We start from the raw sequence: 25,554 nt of genomic DNA on the forward strand, positions 1-25,554 counted from the left end.
TAGCACCTGAGCAAGTCATTGAAGCATCATTTAATGAATATATATATACATATATTTAAATGTCGAATATCCCTTCTTTGGTGGAGAAAATTAGCGCTCACCGAATTTTCCAGTATTCCTATGTTTCCCACACTCCTTTGAGGTTGCACTGGGACCAATTTGATTGAATACTGAGAAGTGGGAATGTGGGGGAAGTGATACATTATTTCTTATGTGAGACACTTAATAATCAGTGCCCATTCTTCAGTTCCCCTTTGGCAATGCCCCTGAAGTTTACATAGTGAGGCAGCAGAACCAGAGAGGGAAGCATTCTAGGTCCCTGAGTCACTGTATGGAGGAGAGTTGCCTGTTTTAAATCAGACATATGAGCAAAAAGAAATTAAGCATTTATGTCATTGAGACTTAAGGGTATTTTTTGTGGCAGCTATTATTAATTGCTCTGACTAAACATCTCATCTTTGTGGTTAGTGGTATCCTGCTTTTCCTTTGGGGGAGATGAATCTTTCCTCATTCCACATGATCTCGGGGGGTCTTTTAATCATAGTGCTCTGCAAATTCTATAAAAGGGTGGGACAAGGACCCAATCTAGGCCAATTAGATTCAGGAATTTGAATCTAGAGTTGAGAGAAACAGGGACAGGAGAGTTTATAGCTAAGCCATTTTGATGACAGGACCCATAAAAGTAATTTTCCTTGAGCTCTGTGTTCTCAGTGCTGTCCTACCTGGGCCGTGGCTGCCTTTTTTTCTTTCATTTCCGTGAACTACCTGATATCTTCCCAATAGATTCCATTTCTCTTTAGGTAAATGGATTCTTTCTGGTTCTTATAACCAAGCTTCCTAATGGTATAAGTGAAGAGGATTTGTATATGTGAAATTATATTCCAAAGAAGTGTCTTCAGAATAAGGACATTTTAGATAAAATAAGTCCAGTTTGCTATAGAGTTGTGTGGAATTGCAAGTCAGAGAAGCTAAGTTAGGGTTGTGAATGCCAGGCTATGAATTTTAAATGTTAGCCTCTGGGCTAGGGGGGGTTATAAAATCAAATGCCTTCAGGGGACATTTGGGACACATCAAATTGTAAAGCTGTACAAGGTATAAAGCAATAAGTGCCAAACTGACTGTGTTGACCAGTTCAACCCCTGACCTGTTTTAGTGCCTTTTAAAGCTCCCTGCAGGCCAAAGAAAACAACCAAGCAAAGCACATCCCTCCAGCTCTCGTCTCCAGGGGCTACCAGTTTGAAACTAAGACTATCAATAGAGAACAATAGAAGGTTTCTGTGCTGGGGAATGTGAGGCAAGATGTGCTGCTTTAGAAAGATTAACCTGTCAAAATATAGACAGGGGTTGGGTGGAGAAAGATCTCTTACAAGGAATCTATTGACTTGAGATTGATGTCAAGAAGAACGAAAGGAAAGTGAGGACATAAAAAGAGTTGTAAAGGAAGACTCTGCAGAACTGGGTAAATGCTGAAATGTGGAATTGAAGTGCAGGGAGGAATAAAGAGAGGACAATAAATGTTTTTGCCTGAGAGCTTCATAAGAAATAATGGTGGTATGTTCATGGAATTGGGAAGCCTAATTAAGGTACAGGTTTTGTGGATTAAAGCGGTGGTGCTACTGATCTGGTCAATTTAAGATGATTTTACAAAATTTGTGAGTTTGTAATTCTTTACCTTATACTTAATAGCACTAACACCTCAAAACAACAACCTACAAACATCTCCCATCTCCTATGGGAACTAGAAAGATAGATAGATAGATAGATAGATAGATAGATAGATAGATAGATAGATGGATAGATAGATAGATAGGCAGACAGATTTTTTTTTTAATTGAATGACTGACCAAGGAAAACTACTGAGCTCAAGAAAGCCAGTTTGTGATTTATCTGGAAGGCTCTTACGTGGTGTGGGCAGTAGAGCAGAATAATGGTGGAGTACTACTTAATTCCAGGACTAAATATTTTAAACAATTATAAATAATGTTATAAAATTTGAACATTGTAATTTTTGGAAGAAATATGTTCCATTTCTATACCTGAATATTAGATCATTTTTTAGGTATTTGATGGAAATTGAGCTTATAAAAAATGATTGATTATAAATAAAGTAAGAACTCCCTACACACCCAGAGTCATTTGAAACCAAGGACTTATCCTAACAATGGCATAGTTCAAATGTATCATGCAGGTCCATGAACTAGTATCAGAATCGGACTGGAATGCCTTTATTGCCTTATTTAATGTGTGCACTCACATAGCAATCATATTAGCCACAAATGAAAGTCAGTAGCTTGTGAGTGAAGACCAGAAAAAATAAAGGTACATATTTTATGATTCTACTTTTATAACATTCCAGAAAATGCAAACTAATCTATAGTGTCAGACAGCAGATCGATGATTTCCAGGAGTGGAGGTAGGGCAGGAGGGAAGGATTACTAAGAGGTCACTTATGAGGGTGATGGTTATGTTCATTATCTTGATTGTGGTACTGCTTTCACTGGTGTATACACATATCAAAACGTATCAAACTGTATTATTTAAACATGAGGTTTATCGTATGTCAATTACACCTCAATAAAACTATGAAAATGGTTAGTAGCTGGGCTCTAACACTACTTAAATGCATTAGTAGGTATAAAATATTTACTTAAAAACAATTTATGCTTCCTCAATGAGAGTAATTGACTACTATAGTGGATGCTGTGGTGTGTCACTGAAATTTACCAATTACAAATGAAGCATGCATTCTCTGACTGCTGTAAGTGTTACCTTCTAACAAATCACCATTTAGCCCTTCTCAGAAATTTCCCTGAGAAAACAGGATCTTCCTTGCCCAAGATTATACTGCCTGGAAGTGGGTAGGTGGAAGACTCATATCCCGTGACAGATGGACTTAGAGCCATGAAACTCCAACCGCTTTGCCTCACTCCAGGAATACTCTGAATGACCATCCCAACTCCACATGGGACTGGCTGAGATCTCTCTTGTAACTACAACACAATTTCAATGCCTCCCTATGTCCAACCCTGTCCCCTTTATTCTCTTGCAGCTGTTGTTTTTAGAGCACTCCCTAATAAACCTTCTGCATGGAAATCTCTGTCTCAGAGTCTGTTTCTCGAGGAACCTAATCTAAGACAACAACCTATATGGTGAAAATCTAAAGTGCAGAATACAGAACTACATACCGGAAGATGTCACCTAGATAACATCATGAAAATTTCTATCAGTATTCATAAAGATTCATTATATACAATGATAGCCATCTTTGTTCATTGCTCATTCACCTTGTTACTAGATTTCTGGAATAGGATATAGAAGTCTTTAAAGAAAAATGAAGAAAGAGATATGGTGAACACTTGGCATGTGATAACAGAGAATCTTTTGCAGAATGTCGGCTATTAGGGACATTTTCATGCTTGGCAGAATAACTGTCATTAAATTTTAGTACATGAAGTCACAACATTTTGTTATCTTACTAGATCCATCTACCATGTCAAAATAATATGAACACATGCCAATAGAAATTACATTTCACTACTGTTATTGCCAGAAACTTGGCAAAACGGTCTCTTATTTTGTAAATTTATTAAAATAATACCATTAAGAAAAATGGAATTAACTAGATGCTAACTTTCCAGGATCACTTTTCACTAAGTGAAATTGCCATTAGAATTCTTTCCTTAGAATGAAGAGAGCGGTTTCCAAGAAAACCTCAATTGATTTTCACCACCTAGCAACATGAAACACATATCTTAGCCCTGGGAGACAAATGAAAGAAAAGAAAAATTTCTTCTACTAGAAGACCATCCAGGATATTGAGTGGTAATAGACATCTTCCATCTAATGACAGACATGAGGAGGGAAACAAGGCTTTAATAACTGAAACAATTCTTCCTTCCCCTTCTACCCACTCTCATCTATCCCATAGGCACTGATTTCAAAACTCATTTCAAAGGTTTGGCATCCAAATGAAGAAATGTAAATGAAGCTAACTTCCCAACTACCTTCATACAGTCCAAGAGACTTGCTTTCAGTAGAATAAACAACAAAATGTCTATAGGTTTCCTTAATGTAGAAAAACAACCCATCTATATAAAAAGGCAGTATAATCAGTACATTTTACTTTCTGCGTTTACTTACTAAAGCTAAATGACATTTTTATTTTGACTTTTTGTCTTCAAAGTCCATTATCTTATTAATAATAGAACATCTGTGAGATAAGTATTTTAAGTTCTGTCCATTGGCAGTCTTTGATATAAAGATTTAGGCCTCATGGGAAGAAATGTTATCATGAAAATCATTTAGAGAGCGAGTTCATAGAAAACATTTCATGTTTATATTTTCTAATATTCACAAAGTTACTCCCTATGAAACAGTTCTTGGAAAATATCATTGATAAAAGACATATGACTAAGATACTTCAAAGCAAAAGCAGAAATACTGAAGTGTTATACAGATAAGGGATCTGATTTTATGGCTATTGATAAGACTGATAGAGCAGTCTTCATACAAGGTATATTTCGTAGTACCTTTTCTTTATTTATAACTTCAAGAAGACACATGGTCCAGTCCAGCCAATAAATGGCTATGTAGTAATGGTTATTAAATTATTATAATAATAATTGCCTATGTCTTTCATGATTGATATGTCACCACCCCCAAAGGGACCGTGAGGCAGTCTGTACTGAGGCTAGTGAAAACCTAATGCTCCCCTTTAGCTAGGTTGTAATCTATTTTCTTGCTATATACAGAATCCTGAGAAAAAGGGACTGAAAGTAATTCCAGTGCTTTTAAACCCAATCTACAATTTAATTTCCTTTGTGACCTCTGAAACATCACAGTTATAGAAGTCTAGCTTTCCTATTTCCCCTGATTTTCCACAGGTATTTCCTTATTAAGAAACAAAACAAAACAACCTTCACACAATTTGCAGCCCTCTTTCTTTCAATAAAAAAAGGATTTTCACTTAACTTATTTCATTTTCCTGTGTTCTTCAACCTTAACTTCAAGCCTTGCTCATGTCTCCCTTAAACTTTATACATAACAAAAGCCTCACTCTTTTTCTGCCATCTAGTCGAGTCTTCTAGATCTCTAATCCTTCGTATTACTCTTCATGTTACCACTCATAAACCAAATGATTTTTATGTGGCAAAAAATTTTGATCATGAGGTAGAATTAACTAATGAGCAAAATTTGTCTTCATTCGTTTCTAATGAGAACTAATTTATTCTTACATTCTCTAGGGATATCCAAAGAATTGTGTTTTGATCTTCCAAGACTTTAACTTTGAAAATGCTAGAATGAGTAATGAATGTCGAACTAACACATGCATGCTGGTCCAAACAAGTAATAGAGGCCTTCTGGGATTCTGCAACCATATAAAAGTAATCATAATTTTAACTTGTCCTTTGACACCAGAAACAAGATTTTTGGATAATTTGTAGACCACTTGGAATAAATTTGGCATACAAATAAAATCTTCTTAAATTAATCCTCTGAGAAATCTCCCAAATATTTATTGGTGATAGAAAACACAAATTCAAGCCTTTTATGCCATTCAAGAATTTCACTTAAGTAGGACTGTGTCCACAATTTTCAATTTCTAGTTCTAATTGTGTCACTAACTAGTGTGAATCCCACTTAAAAAATAAAACTATGTCTAAATCCTTTTTACAACTGTAAAGCAAAACTCAATAATTCAACAACCTAACAGTTAAGTATATGCAAACAACAAAGGTAAACATCAGTAAAAGAGTAAACAAACAAGTCAATGAGATATAATGGGAAAGAAAGTTGCAGAAACATCAGAATGCAAATGCTTAGCATAAGGCAGGATCTAGAGAGCTGGAGGAATCAGAAAAGTAGCCCAAATATGCAAAAGAATGAACAGGTGGATAAGGAAGTTCAGTGGCTTTATTTAGTGCAAAAATCCCTCCCCCCCACCGCTTCACATTGTAGTAGATCCAGTTGGAACCTCACCCATTCTCTTGGCTCTTGATGCTCCAGTGTGCCTTGGCTGATGTCCGACTGCCCTCAACTATATGTCTTAGTCTGAGGGCTTTCTTTTTGTAGCAGAGAACACACTACAGCCAAGTGCACGACAGGCTGGAAGTGCTTGCAAAAGACACACAAACACCCTGATCAGCCCTTAAAAATGATGAGTAAGGGTTGGAGTATAAACATCACAGCTCTCTTGCTCCTTGCCTAAAGTAACTGCATAATACCTGTTTTGTGGTTTCCTAGACCTTCTCCATGGAATTAAGCTCCAGTCTCCTACAGCAGTGGCTGACTTGATAAAACTCTTTACAGGTTACTTTCTCTTACTTTTCTCACCACCTCACTACCCTACCACAATTTTCTGAGGTCACCTCCCAAATAAACAACCTAAACTCAAATCCTTGTCTCAGGATTTGCTTTTGGAGGAAGCCAAACCAAGACACTCTTAACCCCAAAATGTTTATTAAGACCCAAATCAATCCTTAACCAAAGCTAGCCTGACCCTGTAGATAGAGTTAAGGAAAAGCACAGAACTGGATTGGAAAATCCATTCATGCTTTTTAAACAATGTAGCATGTGCTCTTCGAGACAAAGTAAGTGTAATGGGATACACAGAGACCTAGTAGAAGGAAAGAGAGCATATTCAATAAATTATTAAATACCAACTAATGATAGGGTTTCAAAGGATAGGTCTTTAAGAAATTTGAATTATGATATAAGTAAAACTATAACAATTTCCAAGCATTGGATTCTACATAAGCATACAAAAGATAGTTATTACAAGAAGGTTGTACCTCATCAAAAATAAGCTTTGTTTTATTTTTCTCATACTATTAAGCTGCTGAAATATAAATTTGATGAAGTCCCTTCCTTGTCATTGAATTCTGTGGAGTTTTATTTGTGAGAAAAGAAAATTTCCCTTTAGAAGTGTTGGCTTGGATTAGAAAATGCTTTATTATGTGCATTGCAAACCTACTTATTTACCACAGCTAGACAGAGACTCCTTCTTACTCTGTCATGCAGCTGCTTGTTTTTAAACAAATTTTGCCAAGAGACATAAACCAGATGGCCTTCTTCAAGGGTATATTGCGAGCCGTGATAGTCAGCTTATGGTAGTTTCAAGCAGCCGACAGCTGGGTAAGGAAAGTCATGATGCTATTCAGAAATCCAACTTCCAAGTATGCCAAAGCACAAGGAGACTCTCAAGTTGGTAAATAAAATTCTGATTTCAAGTTGGTTTTAATATCCTATTTTTTCAGGGGTCTTTAAACTGCTGCTTCATAATATTACAGTTTTTATTTTGTAAAACAGAAATACCCCCAACACATTATATTAGAGATAAAACTTGTGGAAAAAATGGATTCAGGATACAGTTTCCAGTGGAATCAACAAGCTGTAGGTTGGACTTTCTCAAATAGTTAGAAACATGCCATCAGTAAAGTTTGCTGAAGCTGTAACATTCTACTGTGGTAGTGTAATATATTAAATTGTCATTGTGAATTCCATTCTGTAGTATTATTATGTATCCTCATTCTTGACATGTTTTTTTGGCGAACAGAGTGTATTCCTCTGCTCCTGGACTTTGGTCTTGCCACGTGACTTGCTTTGACCACTGGATGTGGACAAAAGAGGCAGTTTGTTAGTTCCAAGGCAAGGTCTTCAGAAGCATTATGTGTTTCTGCTTGCCCTTCTGAGAGCTTCTGAACTCTGCCATGGAAGCACATGCCCTAAGTATCTGCTGCCCTTCCAGCCTGGACCCCAGGGTGAAACACACACATCAGGCCTATTCATTCAACCTACAGTCCCACAGTCTAAAATAGAGTTCACTTAGAGTAACCCTCTAATCATAAGAATAATTACTTATTGTTATTTTGGGGTATGTTTATTGCATATAATTACTGGGGCAGCACCTAACCAATAGTGGCAGACTTTGTTAAGGGCCCAATGGAAAGCTACCTTGGGTCACTCATATTACTGGGTGACAGGGAAAAAGGGATAAGACAAATATGAGAGTTGACATCAACATCTTAATCATGGTGCTATTACTTTATAGAAGGTACCCATAAAGATTACAGAATTGTACCTCTGACTATCTCAGAATTCTTTCAAAACAAAGGGCATGAGAAAGACAATCCTTAGTTTCCAACATTATCTCTGAATATTAGAAGAAGACAAATGAAAGGAAGAAAGAAAAAAATAAAGCATTTCAAGAGAAGCTACACAGACAGAATTTACCTTTTGTGAAAAAAAAATATACAGCTTAAATGTATTCAAACATACACATTATTCAAATTGTAAGGATTTTTTAAATGTCCATCTAATCTATTATTTATTTTTCTAAGTATCTAACCATTCTAGGAAATCACATAGAATATTTTAAAATGTGTTGTTTCAGGTAGAAATCTCTCAAAAACCACATCTTTAGCTTGTAATGGGCAGTTTTCCCTTGAGGAAACTGATGTTTTTCAAGAGGAATCTGAGACTGTCCGTGGATAAACTAAAACTAATAAGAAAATAATTCTTGTGAAAATTGCCTTACAGTCAAGAATTTGCAATTCTCACAGCGTAAACAGAATTTTTAAAGTGTTAGAATTTCGTAATGGCAACAAATCACGCTCCTGCCCACAGAATCGTAGAAGTTAAAATAAGCAAGCAAGTAAGCAAACAAACAAAAAGTTTGTTGACTTCCACCACAAAGTTATGTTGACTTTAGTGGCTAATGGGTATATTTTCTTTAGGGGAGTCTGCTTACTCCTCTCAAATACCATAATTATAGGAACATATCAAGATCTCAAGATTACTCATATATTGCTATATCCATACTTCAAAGTCATAATTCAGTTTTATTACAGAAAAATGAAAGTAAATATGAGAAAATTTACCCTCCATAAATATTTTGTTGAATAAACTATAATGGAAATGAAGTTCTTGTTAATCAAAGAAACAAGAAGCTTATTCATTCCAAAATATTCCAACTTTTGAGTCAGCAGTTTATCATTTACATGTAAGGATTCATCAATTTAAAAATTAATATGTATTGAGCAACTACCATGGAATTATACTGTGTTTGGCTTATGGGGTGACAGAAGGTATATGCACAGTTTCTGCCCTATAGGAACAAAATCTCTCCTGGATGGTACAGAGTTGCACACAGTTATGCAGGACATACAAATTTATGATAAGCACCTGTAAGAGCAGTACATGAACAGAGGGTTCTAGGAACACAGAAAATGAAATAATTGATTGAGACCAGCAAATGATTCCAAATAGTGATATTTGCATTGGGTCCTGAATGATGAGTAGGACTTTGACTACTACCAAAGAACAAGGCAGGGCTCCTCAAGCACTTGAGGAGATTCTTTACCACTTGGTTTTGCAAAGCATCTTATAGAATCACAGTCTATTTTTCTATAGATATTGAATGTGAAGATACCACCTTCTAAATACATCTCTTTGAAACACTGTGGTTTCAGATAAAATAGTTTAAAAACTTTTTATATGTACCTCTGCTTCTGCTACTGAAGACTGATGGCAGAGACTGAAGAGACTGAAACAGAGAACATAATCCTTGAGCATGAGAAATCCTATATGAAATATATAGGAGACAAGGGACGCAGAGACAAGAGTTCATAACTTGGGTCAAAATATGGGCTCTGGCATATACTTCCTATGCGAGCTTGGGACAATTATTTGTTCTCTCCAAATCTCAAGTTCCTCATCTGAAAATAAGGTTCTCCTGAGGATGAAATCATACATGTAAAGTGCTGAATACCTGCCTGGCCTGTAGCTGTTGCTAAAACAGAAGCTCTTTACTCTTATGCAACACCCATCTTACATGTCCAGAAAAGGGGATGTCCTGAAATTACAGTACATTGTCATAATTTTACCTTTAGTCTTAGATCCTTATTTTATAGTGGATCTTCTTGGAGTCAGTGATCTAAACTGCTACAGCTTACGAATGACCCAACTTAAGTCAAAGTAAGTAAGTAGGGAACATATAACCTAGGAGCAATGTGAAAACCGAGTCATCCATCACCTTCCTTGGCTAAGCAGGGGCTTTGCTGGAAAGAGGGGCAAGAGTCAGGCAAAAATTAATTAATGAAAATTTGTTTTGAGGGCATGGAGAGAGAACAAGTGGGTACTGGGCAATGATGAAAAACTTCTACTTTTATATTGGCAGAATTCAGGAAGCCAGAGTAACATGTTTTCTCAATCAGAGTTCATAAAAATATGAAAGAAAGTAGGGGAAGGAAATAATACTCAAAAAAGCTATACTTATTACATATTTCTGAGGGTTGTTTACAAAACAAAACAAAATATTACTTTCTCTATATATACATTGAAGACTGTTAGCTCTCTTCCAATATGCATTCTCCCACTTTTCTATAACTGTACACTTTTTGGCAGAGCACATAGCATTCAGGAATAAATGCAACATTTCTCAGCCTCCCTTGCAGCTTAGGTGTGGACATGTGACTGACTTTGGCCAATGAAGTGTAAGTGTAAGTAAAATGTGGTAGTTGCCAGGAAACTTCCCTAAAAGACTACTGGTGTGAATCCTTTTCCCCTTCTCCCCACCTCCTCCCATCCTGCTTCTTGGAATGTGAATGTGGTGGGACTCCATCTTGCAATGTGTAGATGAGGGCCTACCATATAAGAATAGCAGGGTAGAAAGCAGGAATGAGTAGAGCCATCACACCTGCTTTGACTGCATACCCCTAGGTTTTTAAGGAGAGAAAAATATGCTTCTGTCTTAGTGAAGGCATTACTGCCTTGAGCTTCTGTGACTCTCAGCCAAAACAAATTCTAAATGATAGAGCTAAGAGAATTTCTATAAAAGTGACATTTAGCACAATTCTGTTTTCTTCCAAAACTCATATGTCCCGTGTAGACAGAAAAAGATATATATATATATATATATTTAGAGAAGGGAAATTTTTGACATGACAAAGCCAAGAAACATACAATGAGTAAAGCTAAATAGTGGCGTTATTTCCAAAATGAGGCTAGTCTTATAGGTTTCAAGTTGTTTTCTATACTAGAGCCTTTTTCCCTTTGGCAATGATGAAAGTACAAATTTATTTAGATAAGAAACAAGCAAACTATAGCCCCCTGGATACTGATGAAGTAGAATAGTCTATGGTGAAGAATGGAAATGTGTGTACACAGCTATCCTGGGAAACAAAAATGTTCAATTACTTTGAGAAAAAGATTCAGGATATTGATCTATGCTTAACTTTGAGATTATGTGAATTTTATATCAAGTCTATTTCTTATCTGAAGCAAGTTTTAAACTAACCTCTATGTGAACTGTAAAGATTTATAAGAATCTGAAAATGTTAAAGATATAAGGCAAATGATCCTGTATGAAATGGCTATCATAAAAAGCAAATCACTCTGCAACACCTGAGTGCTTTGAACTAGCAGTAGGAACATACAGAAGGTAAGCTGGTGGGCAGAAACAAACTTATATGTAATGCATTTCAAAATGCAAATCAAAACTACAATGAGGTATCACCTCACACCAGTCACATTCAGAATGGCCATCATCAAAAATATCTACAAACAATAAATGCTGGAGAGGATGTGGAGAAAAGGGAACCCTCATGCACTGTTGGTGGGAATGTACATTGATACAGCCACTGTGGAGAACAGTATGGAGGTTTCTTAAAAAAACTACAAATAGAACTACCATATGACCCAGCAATCCCACTATTGGGCATATAACCTGAGAAAACCGTAATTCAAAAAGAGTTATGTACCACAATGTTCAATGCAGCACTATTTACAATAGCCAGGACATGGAAGCAACCTAAGTGTCCATCAACAGATGAATGGATAAAGAAGATGTGGCACATATATATACAATGGAATGTTACTCAGCCATAAAAAGAAACAAAACTGAGTTATTTGTAGTGAGGTGGATGGACCTAGAGTCTGTCATACAGAGCGAAGTGAGTCAGAAAGAGAAAAACAAATACCATATGCTAACACATATATATGGAATCTAAAAAGAAAAAAAATGGTCTGATGAACCTAGGGGCAGGACAGGAATAAAGACGCAGAAGTAGAGAATGGACTTGAAGACACGGGGAGGGGGAAGGGTAAGCTGGGACGAAGTGAGACAGTAGCACTGACATATATACACTACTAAATGTGAAATAGATAGCTAGTGGGAAGCAGCTGCATCGCACAGGGAGATCAGCTTGGTGCTCTGTGACCACATAGAGGGGTGGGATAGGGAGGGTGGGAGGGAGACACAAGAGGGAGGTGATATGGGGATATATGTATACATATAGCTGATTCACTTTGTTATACAGCAGAAACTAACACAACGTTGGAAAGCAATTATACTCCAATAAAGATGTTAAAAAAATGCCCCCTTATTAAATAAATACAACAGGTCCCCTTCATTCTATTCCTTCACCAACTGTTCTCAACAACTAAACATTCACAGAAATTATATGTAAACAAAGAAATATAAACCAAAGGCTAGTTTAGGTATCTAATTCAAACGATATACTGTATCATGAATGGCTCACATGTTAAATAGAGTTTCAAAAAAAGAGAATTGTGGAATAATTGTTTGTTGACAATTGACAGTCACTATGTTAACATTAAATACCTCCTAACACCAACTATATGGGATTATTTTGTAGTTTAAAGCTTTGCCTCTGGTAGTCAAACCTCCATGTAACTGGCATCAGCAGTCAAACCACAGACTTCATTTTGGGCTGCTGGGTGGAAACAAAAGATTTCTCTATTTCGCTCACAATTGCTCTCTCAGTGGTGTGCAACGTGCAACAACTGGCCAATGAAAGATATTCACAATAGCTAGGGATTAATTTAGATTATACAGAGCCCCAGCAGAAATATAAACATGTGAACAGAGCAGCCTGACATAGAAGGCAGTGTGCAGGAGGGGGTGATCCCTAAATTGAAACACACAAGAGGAAACAGGGCAGAGAAGGTAGTGTAGGGGCTAAGCTTGGTGAAAGGAGATTATAGCAAATGACAGGTTGGTAAAAGATTCGCCTTTCCTAAAGTTTTGATGATTTATTTTTGGCATATATGATACATCAGCACTGTCAAATTATAGTTTTCATCATCATCATTATCATCAAAAGTATTTATTAACCAAATGTGCTGTACTGGACACTGTACAAGGAAGGAAAATTGATATGGTTTCTGATATCCAGTAACGAATAAAATAAAACTGACCAATCAATGTAGACAAATGTAGGGGAGCAGATAGTGAACAAGATGCTTACCTGGGGAACACTTGAAGGTTAACAATAAACTTTTAAATATTTCCAATGTTTAGGTGAATTGGGGAGTGTATGGGTGTGTCTATGTATGTTTCCTGATAGATCTGTGGAGATAAAAGTGTATTATTTTCTTTACAGAGATAACTAAGTTCTAAAAATGAATTCTATCGAATCAATTATTTAATAAATAATGATTTTCAAAAACATATCTTGTTTTTTTTTTTTTTTCTTGCGGTACGCGGGCCTCTCACTGTTGTGGCCTCTCCCTTTGCAGAGCACAGGCTCCGGACGCGCAGGCCCAGCAGCCACGGCCCACAGGCCCAGCCGCTCTGCGGCATGTAGGATCTTCCCTGCCCAGGGCACGAACCCGCGTCCCCTGCATCGGCAGGCGGACTCTCAACCACTGCGCCACCAGGGAAGCCCCCATATCTTGATTTTGAGAACCGAATCAGAAGCCTTCCCCATATACCATGGTCTCAGCAGCATGAAAAAGTGGGACATAAAGAGAAAATGTCACTTCTTCCTCAATTTAACACATCTTCCTCTGCAGTGTCCCCATGAATGAATGCATGAGAATACTTTCCCCTGGTCAGTACAACAATGATTCTGAAATGAGATGTAAAAAAATTTCCCATATTCAGGGTATTTTTTTTTTTACTTCTTACTTCTTAATTCTACCAAGTTCAAAAAACAACAGTAGAATTATGTATTGGCACTTATACATATACCTGGGAGGGGAAACAAAGATCCAATCTGGCATAAAAATCTTTACATTTAGTAGAGACTAATTCTAAGACTGCAGTGTTAATCTTTCCTGAGTTGTCAGGATCCTGTGTGTGCTTCTCATGTATCTTCCCAAATACATATGGCATTGTGACAAACAGAAGAGGCTGCTAATGCTGCTATAGCTGAATGTCTCATTTAGGAACAAACAATTCTGGAAAAGCTCCCAGATTATACATCTGTTCCTCTAGCTTCCACTTTAGAGGATAAAATTGTATGGTGATGCCATAAGGATTAATATATTATTCCTCTCCTCTATGGGTAGTGTGTGGTTATTTCCCTCACCTTGACATAAGAGAAAAATGTTTATTGAATGCTCCAGTAGAAAAATTACAACTGAGATAGCAAACACTTATGAGAAAGTTGCATTTGGAGTGGGCTTGCAGAATTACATGCTTGTCCCCCAGAATCTGAATACAGAGATGATTAAGGCACTCTCTCTTCAAGTCAGATTTCTTTAGTTTCTATTCCTGTTTTCTCTCGTTTCATTTCTTTCATTGTCTCACAGCAGCAAGAGTCGGTAAGCGCATTAATACTGTGGGCTTGGCGCTAAGGGAGCCAAACAAAGGAGAAATCCCTGGGGAAGCGGTTTCCAGCTCTCCCATTCCCAGCATCCTGTTGACATGTGGCACTGTGGTCCCAGCATGATGGTGGGAAATTCAGGAAAGCTTTCTCTAGAGTGGTGGTGCTCACAAACTTATCCTAGAGTCTGTACTGGCTTATTATAAAGTGTTTGGAAGTCCAGGGTGAAAGGCCAAAAATAGAACAATGTAACATGCTTTTCTTAAAACTACATATTTTTTTAAAAAAATTCTGAGATCGGGGCCTTCTTGTACTTAAAAATGTATGTAGTTATGATTTTTTTAATTTTAAGTGTAAATTTCATTCAAGTACAGCATACACACAGAAAAGTATACAAATCACAAGTGCACAGTTCCATACATTTTCTTAAGGGAAATGTACCAATGCAACTAGCATCCAGATGAATAAAACATTACTCAGAACACCAGGACTTGCTCCTGCCCTTGTTAATTTCTATTCCCCACAAAGGTCACCATATCTGACCTTTAACCCCTGATATGCCTGTTTTGGAGTTTTATATAAATGGAATCATACAACATATATCCTTTTGTGCCTGGCTTCTTTTATGCAACATGGTTTTCCTATTTCTTATTTTATGAAATATCATTGGTAATAGAATTTGATTTTTTAAATGCCCTCACACTGTCAGACCAGAATCTTGTTGTTACACAATAATGCCATCTTATGGCTACAGAGCAATTTGTAGTCTAGAAACTGCTTTCACTTTTTAAATCTTATTTGATTTGTGCTATTCTCTAAGACTTGAGGAATAATTTCCTGAAAATGGGGCAAATTTATTAATGGTTTGAGGGAAAGAAAAGGTGGTAACAGAAAGAAAGGAAAGACAACAAAGTATCTGGCACTTGAAAGGTCCTCCTTAAATGCTTGTTGGAAGAAGGAAAGCACATTGTTTCTCTAATACTAGGTAGATATTATGTTAATTCTTTATTTTCATGTGTTTCCTGTAGGTATCTTTTATAAACAGTGAGCAATCCACCAAGAAATAGATGAAAATAGCATTTAGCAACAATGTTAATTTCTCATAAAGTTAAATATTTATCTTACGTTTATATATACGGATATCTATCCATATACATGGATATGTATATGCCCACATAGGATTCATGGATTTAATATTTACTGTGTTCACCATCTGTGTTTCCATGGAAAGGAGCCACTTTTAATACTTCGAGGATTTGTAAGTTTACTGAGGCACATGCTGAAATTCTATTTGCTGGAAGACAACGTATGGAAGCTGGTCTCCTAGATAATGAGTGAGCAGTCACAGTCAATCTGGATTTTAATCCTCTGCTTGCCTTGACTTAGACAGTAATGTCTGTTTTACTTTATGACATTTAATAGAGGTGAGTTCTGCCATTATGGCGTTCATAAATCTGTTGATTAAGGATGGTCTCAGCAACTATGCCTTAGGAATGCCAAGAGACTAATGCATTTTCTCATATCTGTAACTTATTTGTGAGTAAACTCTGTAGATCTGTTAGAGCTAAATATTTTGGTGAAATAGAAATATGCAGATGTGTGACGTAGCATGTGTTTGGCAAGTCACTTAACATCTTTGTGATTTAGTCTCCCATATAAAATAATGAAGCAGGATAAAATTACTAAGGTATTTTCTAGCTGTAAAAAAATCCTGTGTTATTAACTATCTATAATAGTTTAGATTATTATTCAGCAAATATTCATTCTTCTTTCCCTTCCACCGTAGGAAGAGACTACTTCCCCATTCTACTCATGTCAGGCTTGCTTTGGCCAATGGCATGTGAGTGGCTTAATATGATCACAGGTCATAAGTGCTCTTAGGAGATTAGGCTTGGTTCATGCTCTGGTGACCCGTCATGAGCAGACTGTGCCACTGATCCTTCATCTTAAGCCCAGAATAAATATATATGTAACAGACCTTAACCCAGCACACATCCTAGAGCCTAGCCCAGTTAACCATAACTTGAAACAGCTGCCCAGCACACTCAGCCTAAATCAGCCAAAACACAGACAACCTAAAGATCCATAAGCATGAGAATAAAGGCTTGTTTTAAGCCATCGAGTTTTTGGGGTGATTTGTATCGCCATATTACGGTAATAGCTGACTAATACACTATCATACCTGGATCATACGTGAAAATATACTAACACCTTCTTACTGGCTCAAAGGTATTTTGTTTTAACCTCAAGTTGACTTAAAAAAAATCAGTATTTTTTTTGTTGAGAACCCAACATGAGAGTGTTTAAAAATGTACAGCTTCTATTCATGAGAAAAATGCAAATCAAAACTACAGTGAGGTATCACCTCACACCAGTCAGAATGACCATCATTAAAAAGTCTACAAATGACAAAACCTGGAGAGGGTGTGGAGCAAAGGGAACCCTCCTACACTGTGGGAATGTAAACTGGTGCAGCCACTATGGAAAACAGTATGGAGGTTCCTTATAAAACCAAAAATAGAATTACCATATGTTCCAGCAATCCCACCCCCAGGGCATATATCCAGAGAACACTCTAATCCAAAAAGATACATGCACCCAAATGCTCACAGCAGCACTATTTACAATAACCAAGATATGGAAGCAACCTAAATGTCCATCGACAGATGAACAGATGATGTGGTATATACATACAATGGAATTCTACTCAGCCATAAAAAATAATGAAAATGCCATTTGCACCAACATGGATGGACCCAGAGATTATCATACTACGTGAAGTAAGTCAGAGGAGGACAAATATCATATGACATCACTTATATGTGGAATCTAAAATATGACACAAATGAACTTACTTACAAAACAAAAATAGACTCACAGATATAGAAAACAAACTTATGGTTACTAAAGGGGAAAGGGGGTGGGAGAAGGATAAATTAGGAGTTTGGGATTAGCAGATACAAACTACTACATATAAAATAGATAAACAACAAGGTCCTACTCTATGGCACAAGGAACTATATTAGATATCCTGTAAAAAAAACATAATGTAAAAGAATATGTATATATATGCATAACTGAATCACTTTGCTGTACACGAGAAACTAACACAACATTGTAAATCAACTGTACTTCAATTTAAAAAAAAGAATCTATAGCTTCTAGTCTCTCTAAGGATTCAAAAATCTACCATTGTATGGGCTTGGTGGGAGATAAATTCCTGACTATCACCGCAATGGATCCCAAATTCCAGCTATTTATTTTCCCTAACCCCTGGCAGTTAGAACCTAATTATATGACTGAAGTATGCCTTATTACAGGAGTTGGCAATTTATGGCCCACCAGCAAAATCTGGCCTACCACCTGTCTTTATAAATAAAGTTTTATTAGAACAAGCCATCCCCATTCATCTGTATATTGTCTATGGTTTCTTTCACCCTGCAACAGTAGAGTTGAGTAGTTACAGCAGAGATCATGGGACCTGCAAACACTAAAATATTTACTAATTGGCCTTTCAGAGAAAAAAATATCCATCTCCTGCTTTACCAAATAATTCTGTCAGAAACCTTAATTCTAAAATTAGTGACACAAAAAGAAATAATAATTTTGATACTTTTTGGCAGGATAGTAGCAACCAATATCCAGTGGCAATGGTACCTCTTGTGGACCAGTGGACCACGGCAGTGACAGAAGTTTATAATTCAGATTCATCTTATAGCTTGATGCTGGGTGTGTTTCTGGGTGCATATCCTGGTCTTCCTTGACAATTTCTGCCCATATTTAAACCTGACTCGCAGGCCTTTCCATTGATTCCATGAGTTACCTGATATCCTTCCAATTATATTATCCTACCTAAGGTAACTGGAGTTACTTTCTGTTAGTTGTAACTCAGAACCTTGAACAGTCCATTGAACTTGCTTTATTCCTGACTCTGAGTAAGATGCTCCTATTCCACTCCCCAAGGATCTTGTTCTCGCCCTCTCACATCGCTCACATCTGTCAACCTGTAATTTATTGGCTGTTTGTCCATTTTCTCTCTAGGACTGGGAGGTTCTTCAAATCAGGGACTGAATTTACATCAACTCTCCATGGTGCTCAGGAAAATATGAAAGCATATAAGAAAGAATTAGCAGGCATGAAGACTATAAGAGCCAGAAGACCATTATTTTTATCTTCAAAATTGCCAAGCTTGATCGAGTCATTATCGTGTATAAGCAATCTGCTAAGCACTCTACATACATTGTGTCATTTAATCCTCATAACAACTCTATGACTTAGAAAATATTTTTATCCCATTTTATAGATAAGGGAATTGTGGAGCATAAAGGTTAGGGAACTTGTTCAAGGACATAAATCCAGTCAGCAGGAAAGCCAGGATTCCAAAACAAGTTGAACTCTAGTGTCTGTGCTCACAAGCAATAACTTAAAACAGTTTTACTTGAGACTAGACTAAAAGTCACAGGAAATTTAGCAGCTCCTGACCAATTCCTAGAGGAACCCAGTTAGAGAAAAATTAGGATACTTTTCCAGAATCTGGATAAGAAAAGAGTGGGTCTACTGGCGTTAGTGACACACTATCTCTTGCCAGACATAGGAAAGACCCCACCCAGACATGGCGTGAGAATTCAGGAAAGACCCCACCCAGATGTGGGGTGAGAATTCAGCTTACTCTCTCTGTGGAATGGCATTAGTCTTCCGCTTCTTTTAAAGACTATGGTTGAAGGTGAACTGAAAGGGAAAGAGTTGTATGACTGTCATAAGGGAATACCCAGCTCACTGACCAAAGATGACATAAAGTGGGGGAGAAGTCTCAGAAAGCAGAAAGTTTCCCCTCTGCTTTTGTGCAAGAATGGGAGGTGTCTATAGAAGCACAGTAACCACTGGCTACCCAAGAACCCTGCAAGGTTCTTAAGGGATAGTGTTGGTGGCCTTGGATGGCTGGAAGAAAACACTGAGAGAAGACAACAAAGACAAAAACATCTCCAAAGTGGAATGAGCACCCCAAAAGACAGTGATGAAATTGACCTCATTGGAGCAACTTGTAAAAGCTCATTTTGAATCAATGTGGGCTACTGAGAGGTGTACCATGATGGCAATATGAGTTTGTCTTTTGCAACATATACATAGGGTTGCTGAGTTTCTTTCCCTTCATCAAGAATGGCTTTGGATACCCTAGGGCCCACTGTTTTCCAGTAAGTTGAGAGAGAACTACTGGACCAACCAGGGAAAAATATTCTCAGGCTTCTTGCAGGAGGCTTCAGTCCATACGCACTGAACATCCACTTCGTGCTCAAGACTACCTTAATCCTGAGCATACCACACAAAATAAAACACAGCTTTTGTCTCTCAGGTGCTTGTGCAGGAGGCATAAAAGGAAAAAATCAATCAATAAAATCGACTGCTATGTAGTAAATTCTAGGAATAGGTCACTTTGGAGCAGGTCCTCTACAGAGTAGCCACCAAGTCTGGTGACATCTGCAAATACATAGATAGTATGTTGATATTATATTCCATTAATGTTAAAATGATATCTAACTTTCTATGATCAACTAATATTTTTAGGATTTTAAGAAGGAAATAACATCTCATATGAGACTTGAAGGGCAGGTAGGCCAGAGAGGGCAGAAAACATTTGTGAATCTTTAAATCAATTTAATATCGATAGAGCAGAATTTGGAGGGGTTGTAGGGCAGGCAGGAATTGATAAACAGTGAGGCTGACCAGAGGAGCAGGGGTCATGTGAAAGCCTTATATCCCCAATTAATAAGTTTGCACTTTATTCTAAAGGGAATGTAAGTTTTCTTACACTTCAGAAAAACAATTCTGGATGAAAGATAATGGGGAACAAAGTGGGGATGGTCACTGGAGACAACTGAGATTTCTGCTAGAAGTATTGATTTAGGAATCTAATGCAGTAAATGAAGAACAAAAATAGAAGTAAAGATGGCAAGAAATGGACAGATCTGAGAGATATTAAGGAGGTTCTTTGTAATTATTAAAAATGATTTGATTTCCTCTGAGAATAATGAAGAAGATGGTCTTGAACAAATCTTTGAAACCAATTGTTTTAAGCCATTACAACTTTATTCCTTTTAACCTAAAATTGGAAGAGAAAACAATATCTTCTTGTAGTATGAGGCTAAGAAATGTATGTGACTTTTAAAAATCTGGTCAACAGTTGGATATTTTAATTAAGGGAAGCACTAAAAATTATTTTAAAGCAACAAATTCCTTGTAGCAAAAAAGTGAGGGGACTTCCAAATGTAAAGGATCACCTTCAAAACAGAAACAACACACGGAAATCAACTTTGTGTTGCCAGCTTATATTTCCAATATATTAATCTAAGTATATCAAATGGTTATAAATCTATAGGATACAGATTTGACCAAAGGTATACAATTTATATTGTACAATTATTTAAACCACCTCAATTAAATGACCAGATGGGTTTTGACATTACATGAAATTTTAGAGGATATTATAGTGCTCCAACGTAATACTAACTTCAGTACAGAAAAATTTGTTGAATTCAGCTCATTAGTCTGAACTGTTCATCATTATTTTTTCTTACTCCACTTACCTTTTTCCAGTGAAAGTGATACTTCTCCCTCTCTTCCTCCCTACCTCTCTTTTTTTCCATGGAGAACACTGGAATGAACTCTAGAATTCCTGGGAGACAGGTATAATCATTTAGTAAAAGGAAAGTGGTACCTACCCTTGTCGGTCCTTGCACATTTTGTTAACTCTTTCCCATTGGAAATCGAGCTGTGAGAGAGCTTCCTGTAGCCTCGCCTTTTCCACCGGTGTGGCACTTTGCAATGCTGCTGCCTTCTTATTGTGAATAACGTCAATCCGACCTGAGATTTGTTGCAGGCTGTCTTTTATATTCTGTAATATTGAAATTTTAAAGCAAGTCAAAAATGATTCAGCTGTCTATGGAAAGAGAAGAAAGGAAATTTATCAACCCCCAAAGTAACTAATGGCCTCGCATTTTTAATATGGACTTTTTTTTTAAACATCTTTATTGGGGTATAATTGCTTTACAATGGTGTGTTAGTTTCTGCTTTATAACAAAGTGAATCAGTTATACATATACATATGTTCCCATATCTCTTCCCTCTTGCGTCTTCCCCCCTCCCACCCTCCCTATCCCACCCCTCCAGGCGGTCACAAAGCACCTGAGCCGATCTCCCTGTGTCATGCGGCTGCTTCCCACTAGCTATCTACCTTACGTTTGTTAGTGTGTATATGTCCATGACTCTTTCTCGCCCTGTCACAGCTCACCCTTCCCCCTCCCCATATCCTCAAGTCCGTTCTCCAGTAGGTCTGTGTCTTTATTCCTGTCTTACCCCTAGGTTCTTCATGACATTTTCTTTTCTTAAATTCCATATATATGTGTTAGCATACGGTATTTGTCTTTTTCTTTCTGACTTACTTCACTCTGTATGACAGACTCTAGGTCTATCCACCTCATTACAAATAGCTCAATTTCGTTTCTTTTTATGGCTGAGTAATATTCCATTGTGTATATGTGCCACATCTTCTTTATCCATTCATCCGATGATGGGCACTTAGGTTGTTTCCATCTCTGGGCTATCGTAAATAGAGCTGCAATGAACATTTTGGTACATGACTCTTTTTGAATTTTGGTTTTCTCAGGGTATATGCCCAGTAGTGGGATTGCTGGGTCATATGGTAGTTCTATTTGTAGTTTTTAAGGAACCTCCATACTGTTCTCCATAGTGGCTGAACCAAATCACATACCCACCAGCAGTGCAAGAGTGTTCTCTTTTCTCCACACCCTCCCCAGAATTTATTGTTTCTAGATTTTTTGATGATGGCCATTCTGACTGGATTAATCTCCAAAATTTACAAGCAGCTCATGCAGCTCAATAACAAAAAAACAAACAACCCAATCCAAAAATGGGCAGAAGACCTAAATAGACATTTCTCCAAAGAAGATATACAGACTGCCAACAAACACATGAAAGAATGCTCAACATCATTAATCATTAGAGAAATGCAAATCAAAACTACCATGAGATATCATCTCACACCAATCTATTGACTTTTAAAAGTCATTAGCCTTGAAGCCCAGTGATTTCAACATGCCCAACTTCAATGGATAATTCACAGTCCTCATCTTGATACAGGTGATCATTCACTCCCTCCATCTTAAAACTCTATCTTCATTTGACTTCTGTAACCTGAATTTTTCTGGTTTTTCCTCCACCTTCTTGTCCACTGCTTCTCAGTCTGCTTTACAGAATCCTTCCCATCTCACTAATCTCTTAATATTGGAGTGCTCTAGCTCAGTTCTGACACCTTTCCTTGTCTATCTATATTACCTCTTATTTGGTCCCATGACTGTAAATAATCTCTATATGACAATGACTCTCAAACTTACATCTCCAGGCCTGACCTCAACTCTGAAATCCAGACTCACAAATCTAGGTACTTTCTTGACACTTGGATGTCTCATGAGCATCTCAACCTTAGCATAACCACATTCTGAACTGCATCCCCGTATCCTTCTCTTCCCATGGTTTTCTCTCCTTTGGTAAATGACATATCAATTGATAGTTATTCAGGCTGACAACCTTGGAATCATCCTTGGTCTTTCTTTTTTAATCTCCAGTATTCAAATTGTTGGACAATCTTGTTGGCTCTACTTCTAGAACATGTCCAGAATTTGACCACTTCTCATTATCTCCCTTGCTATTGCTCTGATGATATAAGTTACCCTTATATCTCACCTAGATTATCACAATAGCTACCTAAATGATCCTCCTGCTTCCAGTCTTGCCCCTCTCCCAGTCAATTCTCCACACAACAGCCAAAGAAATTCTTATAAAACATAAATCAAATCATATTAATTCTCTTCTCAAAACCCTCCAATGGCTCCTCATCAAACCCATAGTCTTTTTTTTTTTTTTTTTTTGGCCCAGAAGCCCGACTCGTGGGATCTTAGTTCCCCAACTAGGGATTGAACCCGCGCCCAGCAGTGGAAGTGACAAGTCCTAACCACTGGACCGCCAGGGAATTCCCAACCCGTAGTCTTTATCATGGCCTACAAATCTCTACCTAGCTTGGCTGTACACTGCCTGACATTATAATCTTATTTTTTCCTTATTCTGCATTTGCTGTCCTCTCTGCCAAAAATACTCTTTCCCTCCAAGACACTTATATGGCTGTTTTCCTCACTTCTTTCTCATCTCAGAAGAGCCTTATCTACTGTTCCATTTTAAGTAGCAGCGCCAACTGCTCTGTATTCCCTGTATTGTTCATTTTTCTTCATGGCACTTATGACTAACATGAAATTATACAACTACTGGTTTCTCTACATCACTAGACTAGACCCTATGAGTGCAGGAATGTTATCTGTCTTGCTCTATATTGGGTTTCCAGAGCTCAAACCTGTGCCTGGCACATGGTAGGTACCCAGTGCATTTGTGTTGAATAAGTGAAAGTATCTCAAAATTTAACTCCATAATTTTAAAGTCTAGATTATATTTAAGGGGAAAATACACAATGCCATTAAGTAATAAAAATCTTTTAAAATATTAATGTTCAAAAAATGCTAAAAACTTACATATTTGTCTAGTCTTACAAATGTGAATTTGGTTATTTTGCTCATCTGAATTGTCAAAGACAAGTCAATTGAGTAAACATTTATTGAGCTCTTTCCTGTACAAGGACCAATACAGAGAAAGTAAAGGTAGGTGAAGCACAGTTTTATTTGTTTCGAAGAAGTTTTAAATTGATCTCATTGAGGTAGTAAGGGAGGATGTGGTTTGGAAACTAAAGGAAACAATTATAGTTTAGAAGTCCCAGTTAAATGATGAGAAATTATTTGATGAGTGGTCTAAGTGGTACCAAATCTTTTCTCAAAGTTCAGAAAAGGAATGAATCATATATCATATATGGTCACAAGCCAAGGAAAGGGCTCATAAAGGAAGTGCAATTTGGGGTAGACACAGCTGAGTAGTTGAAGTGGAAAGGACATCATACTTAGTAGGTAATACACATGCAATGACAGGGAACATGAGTAGCCGTATACGACTGACATTTCAGAAATGTACAGGATCAGGGAAGATGGGTCAGAAAACAGAGGCTGGAGATGATTAATAATGTGCTTTAAAATACTGCATGTAATTCAGTAGACAGTGGGGAACCATGACGTGTGTGTGTGCGTGTGTGCGTGTGTAGTAATTTCAAATATATACAAAAGCAGAAAAGGAAAAAAGGAAAATAGTACAAACAGCCCCCATGAGCCCATTATCCAGTGCCAACACTTATGAAACCATGGACAATTTTCTTTCATTATATTTCCACCCATTCACCTCCTCAACTGGATTATTTTGAAACAAATTGATATATTATCCATAAATATTTCAGTATGTTTCCAATATATGTGAATTGTTTTCAAGGAAAGTACACATAATACCATATCCTACATCTAAAAACTTTAAAGTGTTATTAATGTAATCAAATATCTAGTTGCCCTTCATAATTGAGTTGAATTGAGAAAGTTGTTTAGGACGGAAACTTGGCAGAACTCAGTGACTGTTTGTTGGGTGAAGAAGAGGAAAGACTTGAATAACTCCCAGGTTTCTGGCCTGAGCATCCGGATGAATACTGATATCTGAGTAAAAGGATTTCAGGTGGATGAACAGGTTCTGTGTGCACATGCATTTGTGTGTGTGTGTGTGTGTGTGTGTGTGTGTGTGTAACAGATGATTTCCTTCTGGACACATATTATGAAGCCTTTGGGTTGTCAGACAATAGACATTCAATAGGCAGTTGGCAACAGACTTTGAGAATACGAATGAGATGGCAAATATCGTTGGGCCATACGTATTCTCACATTTCCACACAGTCTGGCCTTTCTGAGCAAAGAACATTGGCATCTGGGTTAGAGGATAATTGAATAGCAAACATACCTTGGTGTTTAGATTAGTGCATTTTTCCAGGGAGACTTAG

General features: G+C 37.2%; 1 protein-coding gene across 2 annotated transcripts in view; it reads right to left on the reverse strand.

The window, feature by feature from the left end:
- DMD (dystrophin) overlaps positions 1–25,554 on the reverse strand; it is a gene marked incomplete at its 5' end in the record, with an annotated part of 2,126,456 nt that overhangs the window by 1,192,223 nt on the left and 908,679 nt on the right. For both annotated transcript variants that reach the window (XM_082864911.1, XM_082864910.1), the window contains one exon: positions 21,287–21,459. In XM_082864911.1, the coding sequence (XP_082721037.1) occupies positions 21,287–21,459 (173 nt within the window). The remainder of the gene's footprint in view (positions 1–21,286; positions 21,460–25,554) is intronic.

The sequence above is a fragment of the Leucopleurus acutus genome (genome assembly GCF_964270905.1).
Source record: "Leucopleurus acutus genome assembly, chromosome: X".
NCBI classification, from domain to species: domain Eukaryota; kingdom Metazoa; phylum Chordata; class Mammalia; order Artiodactyla; family Delphinidae; genus Leucopleurus; species Leucopleurus acutus.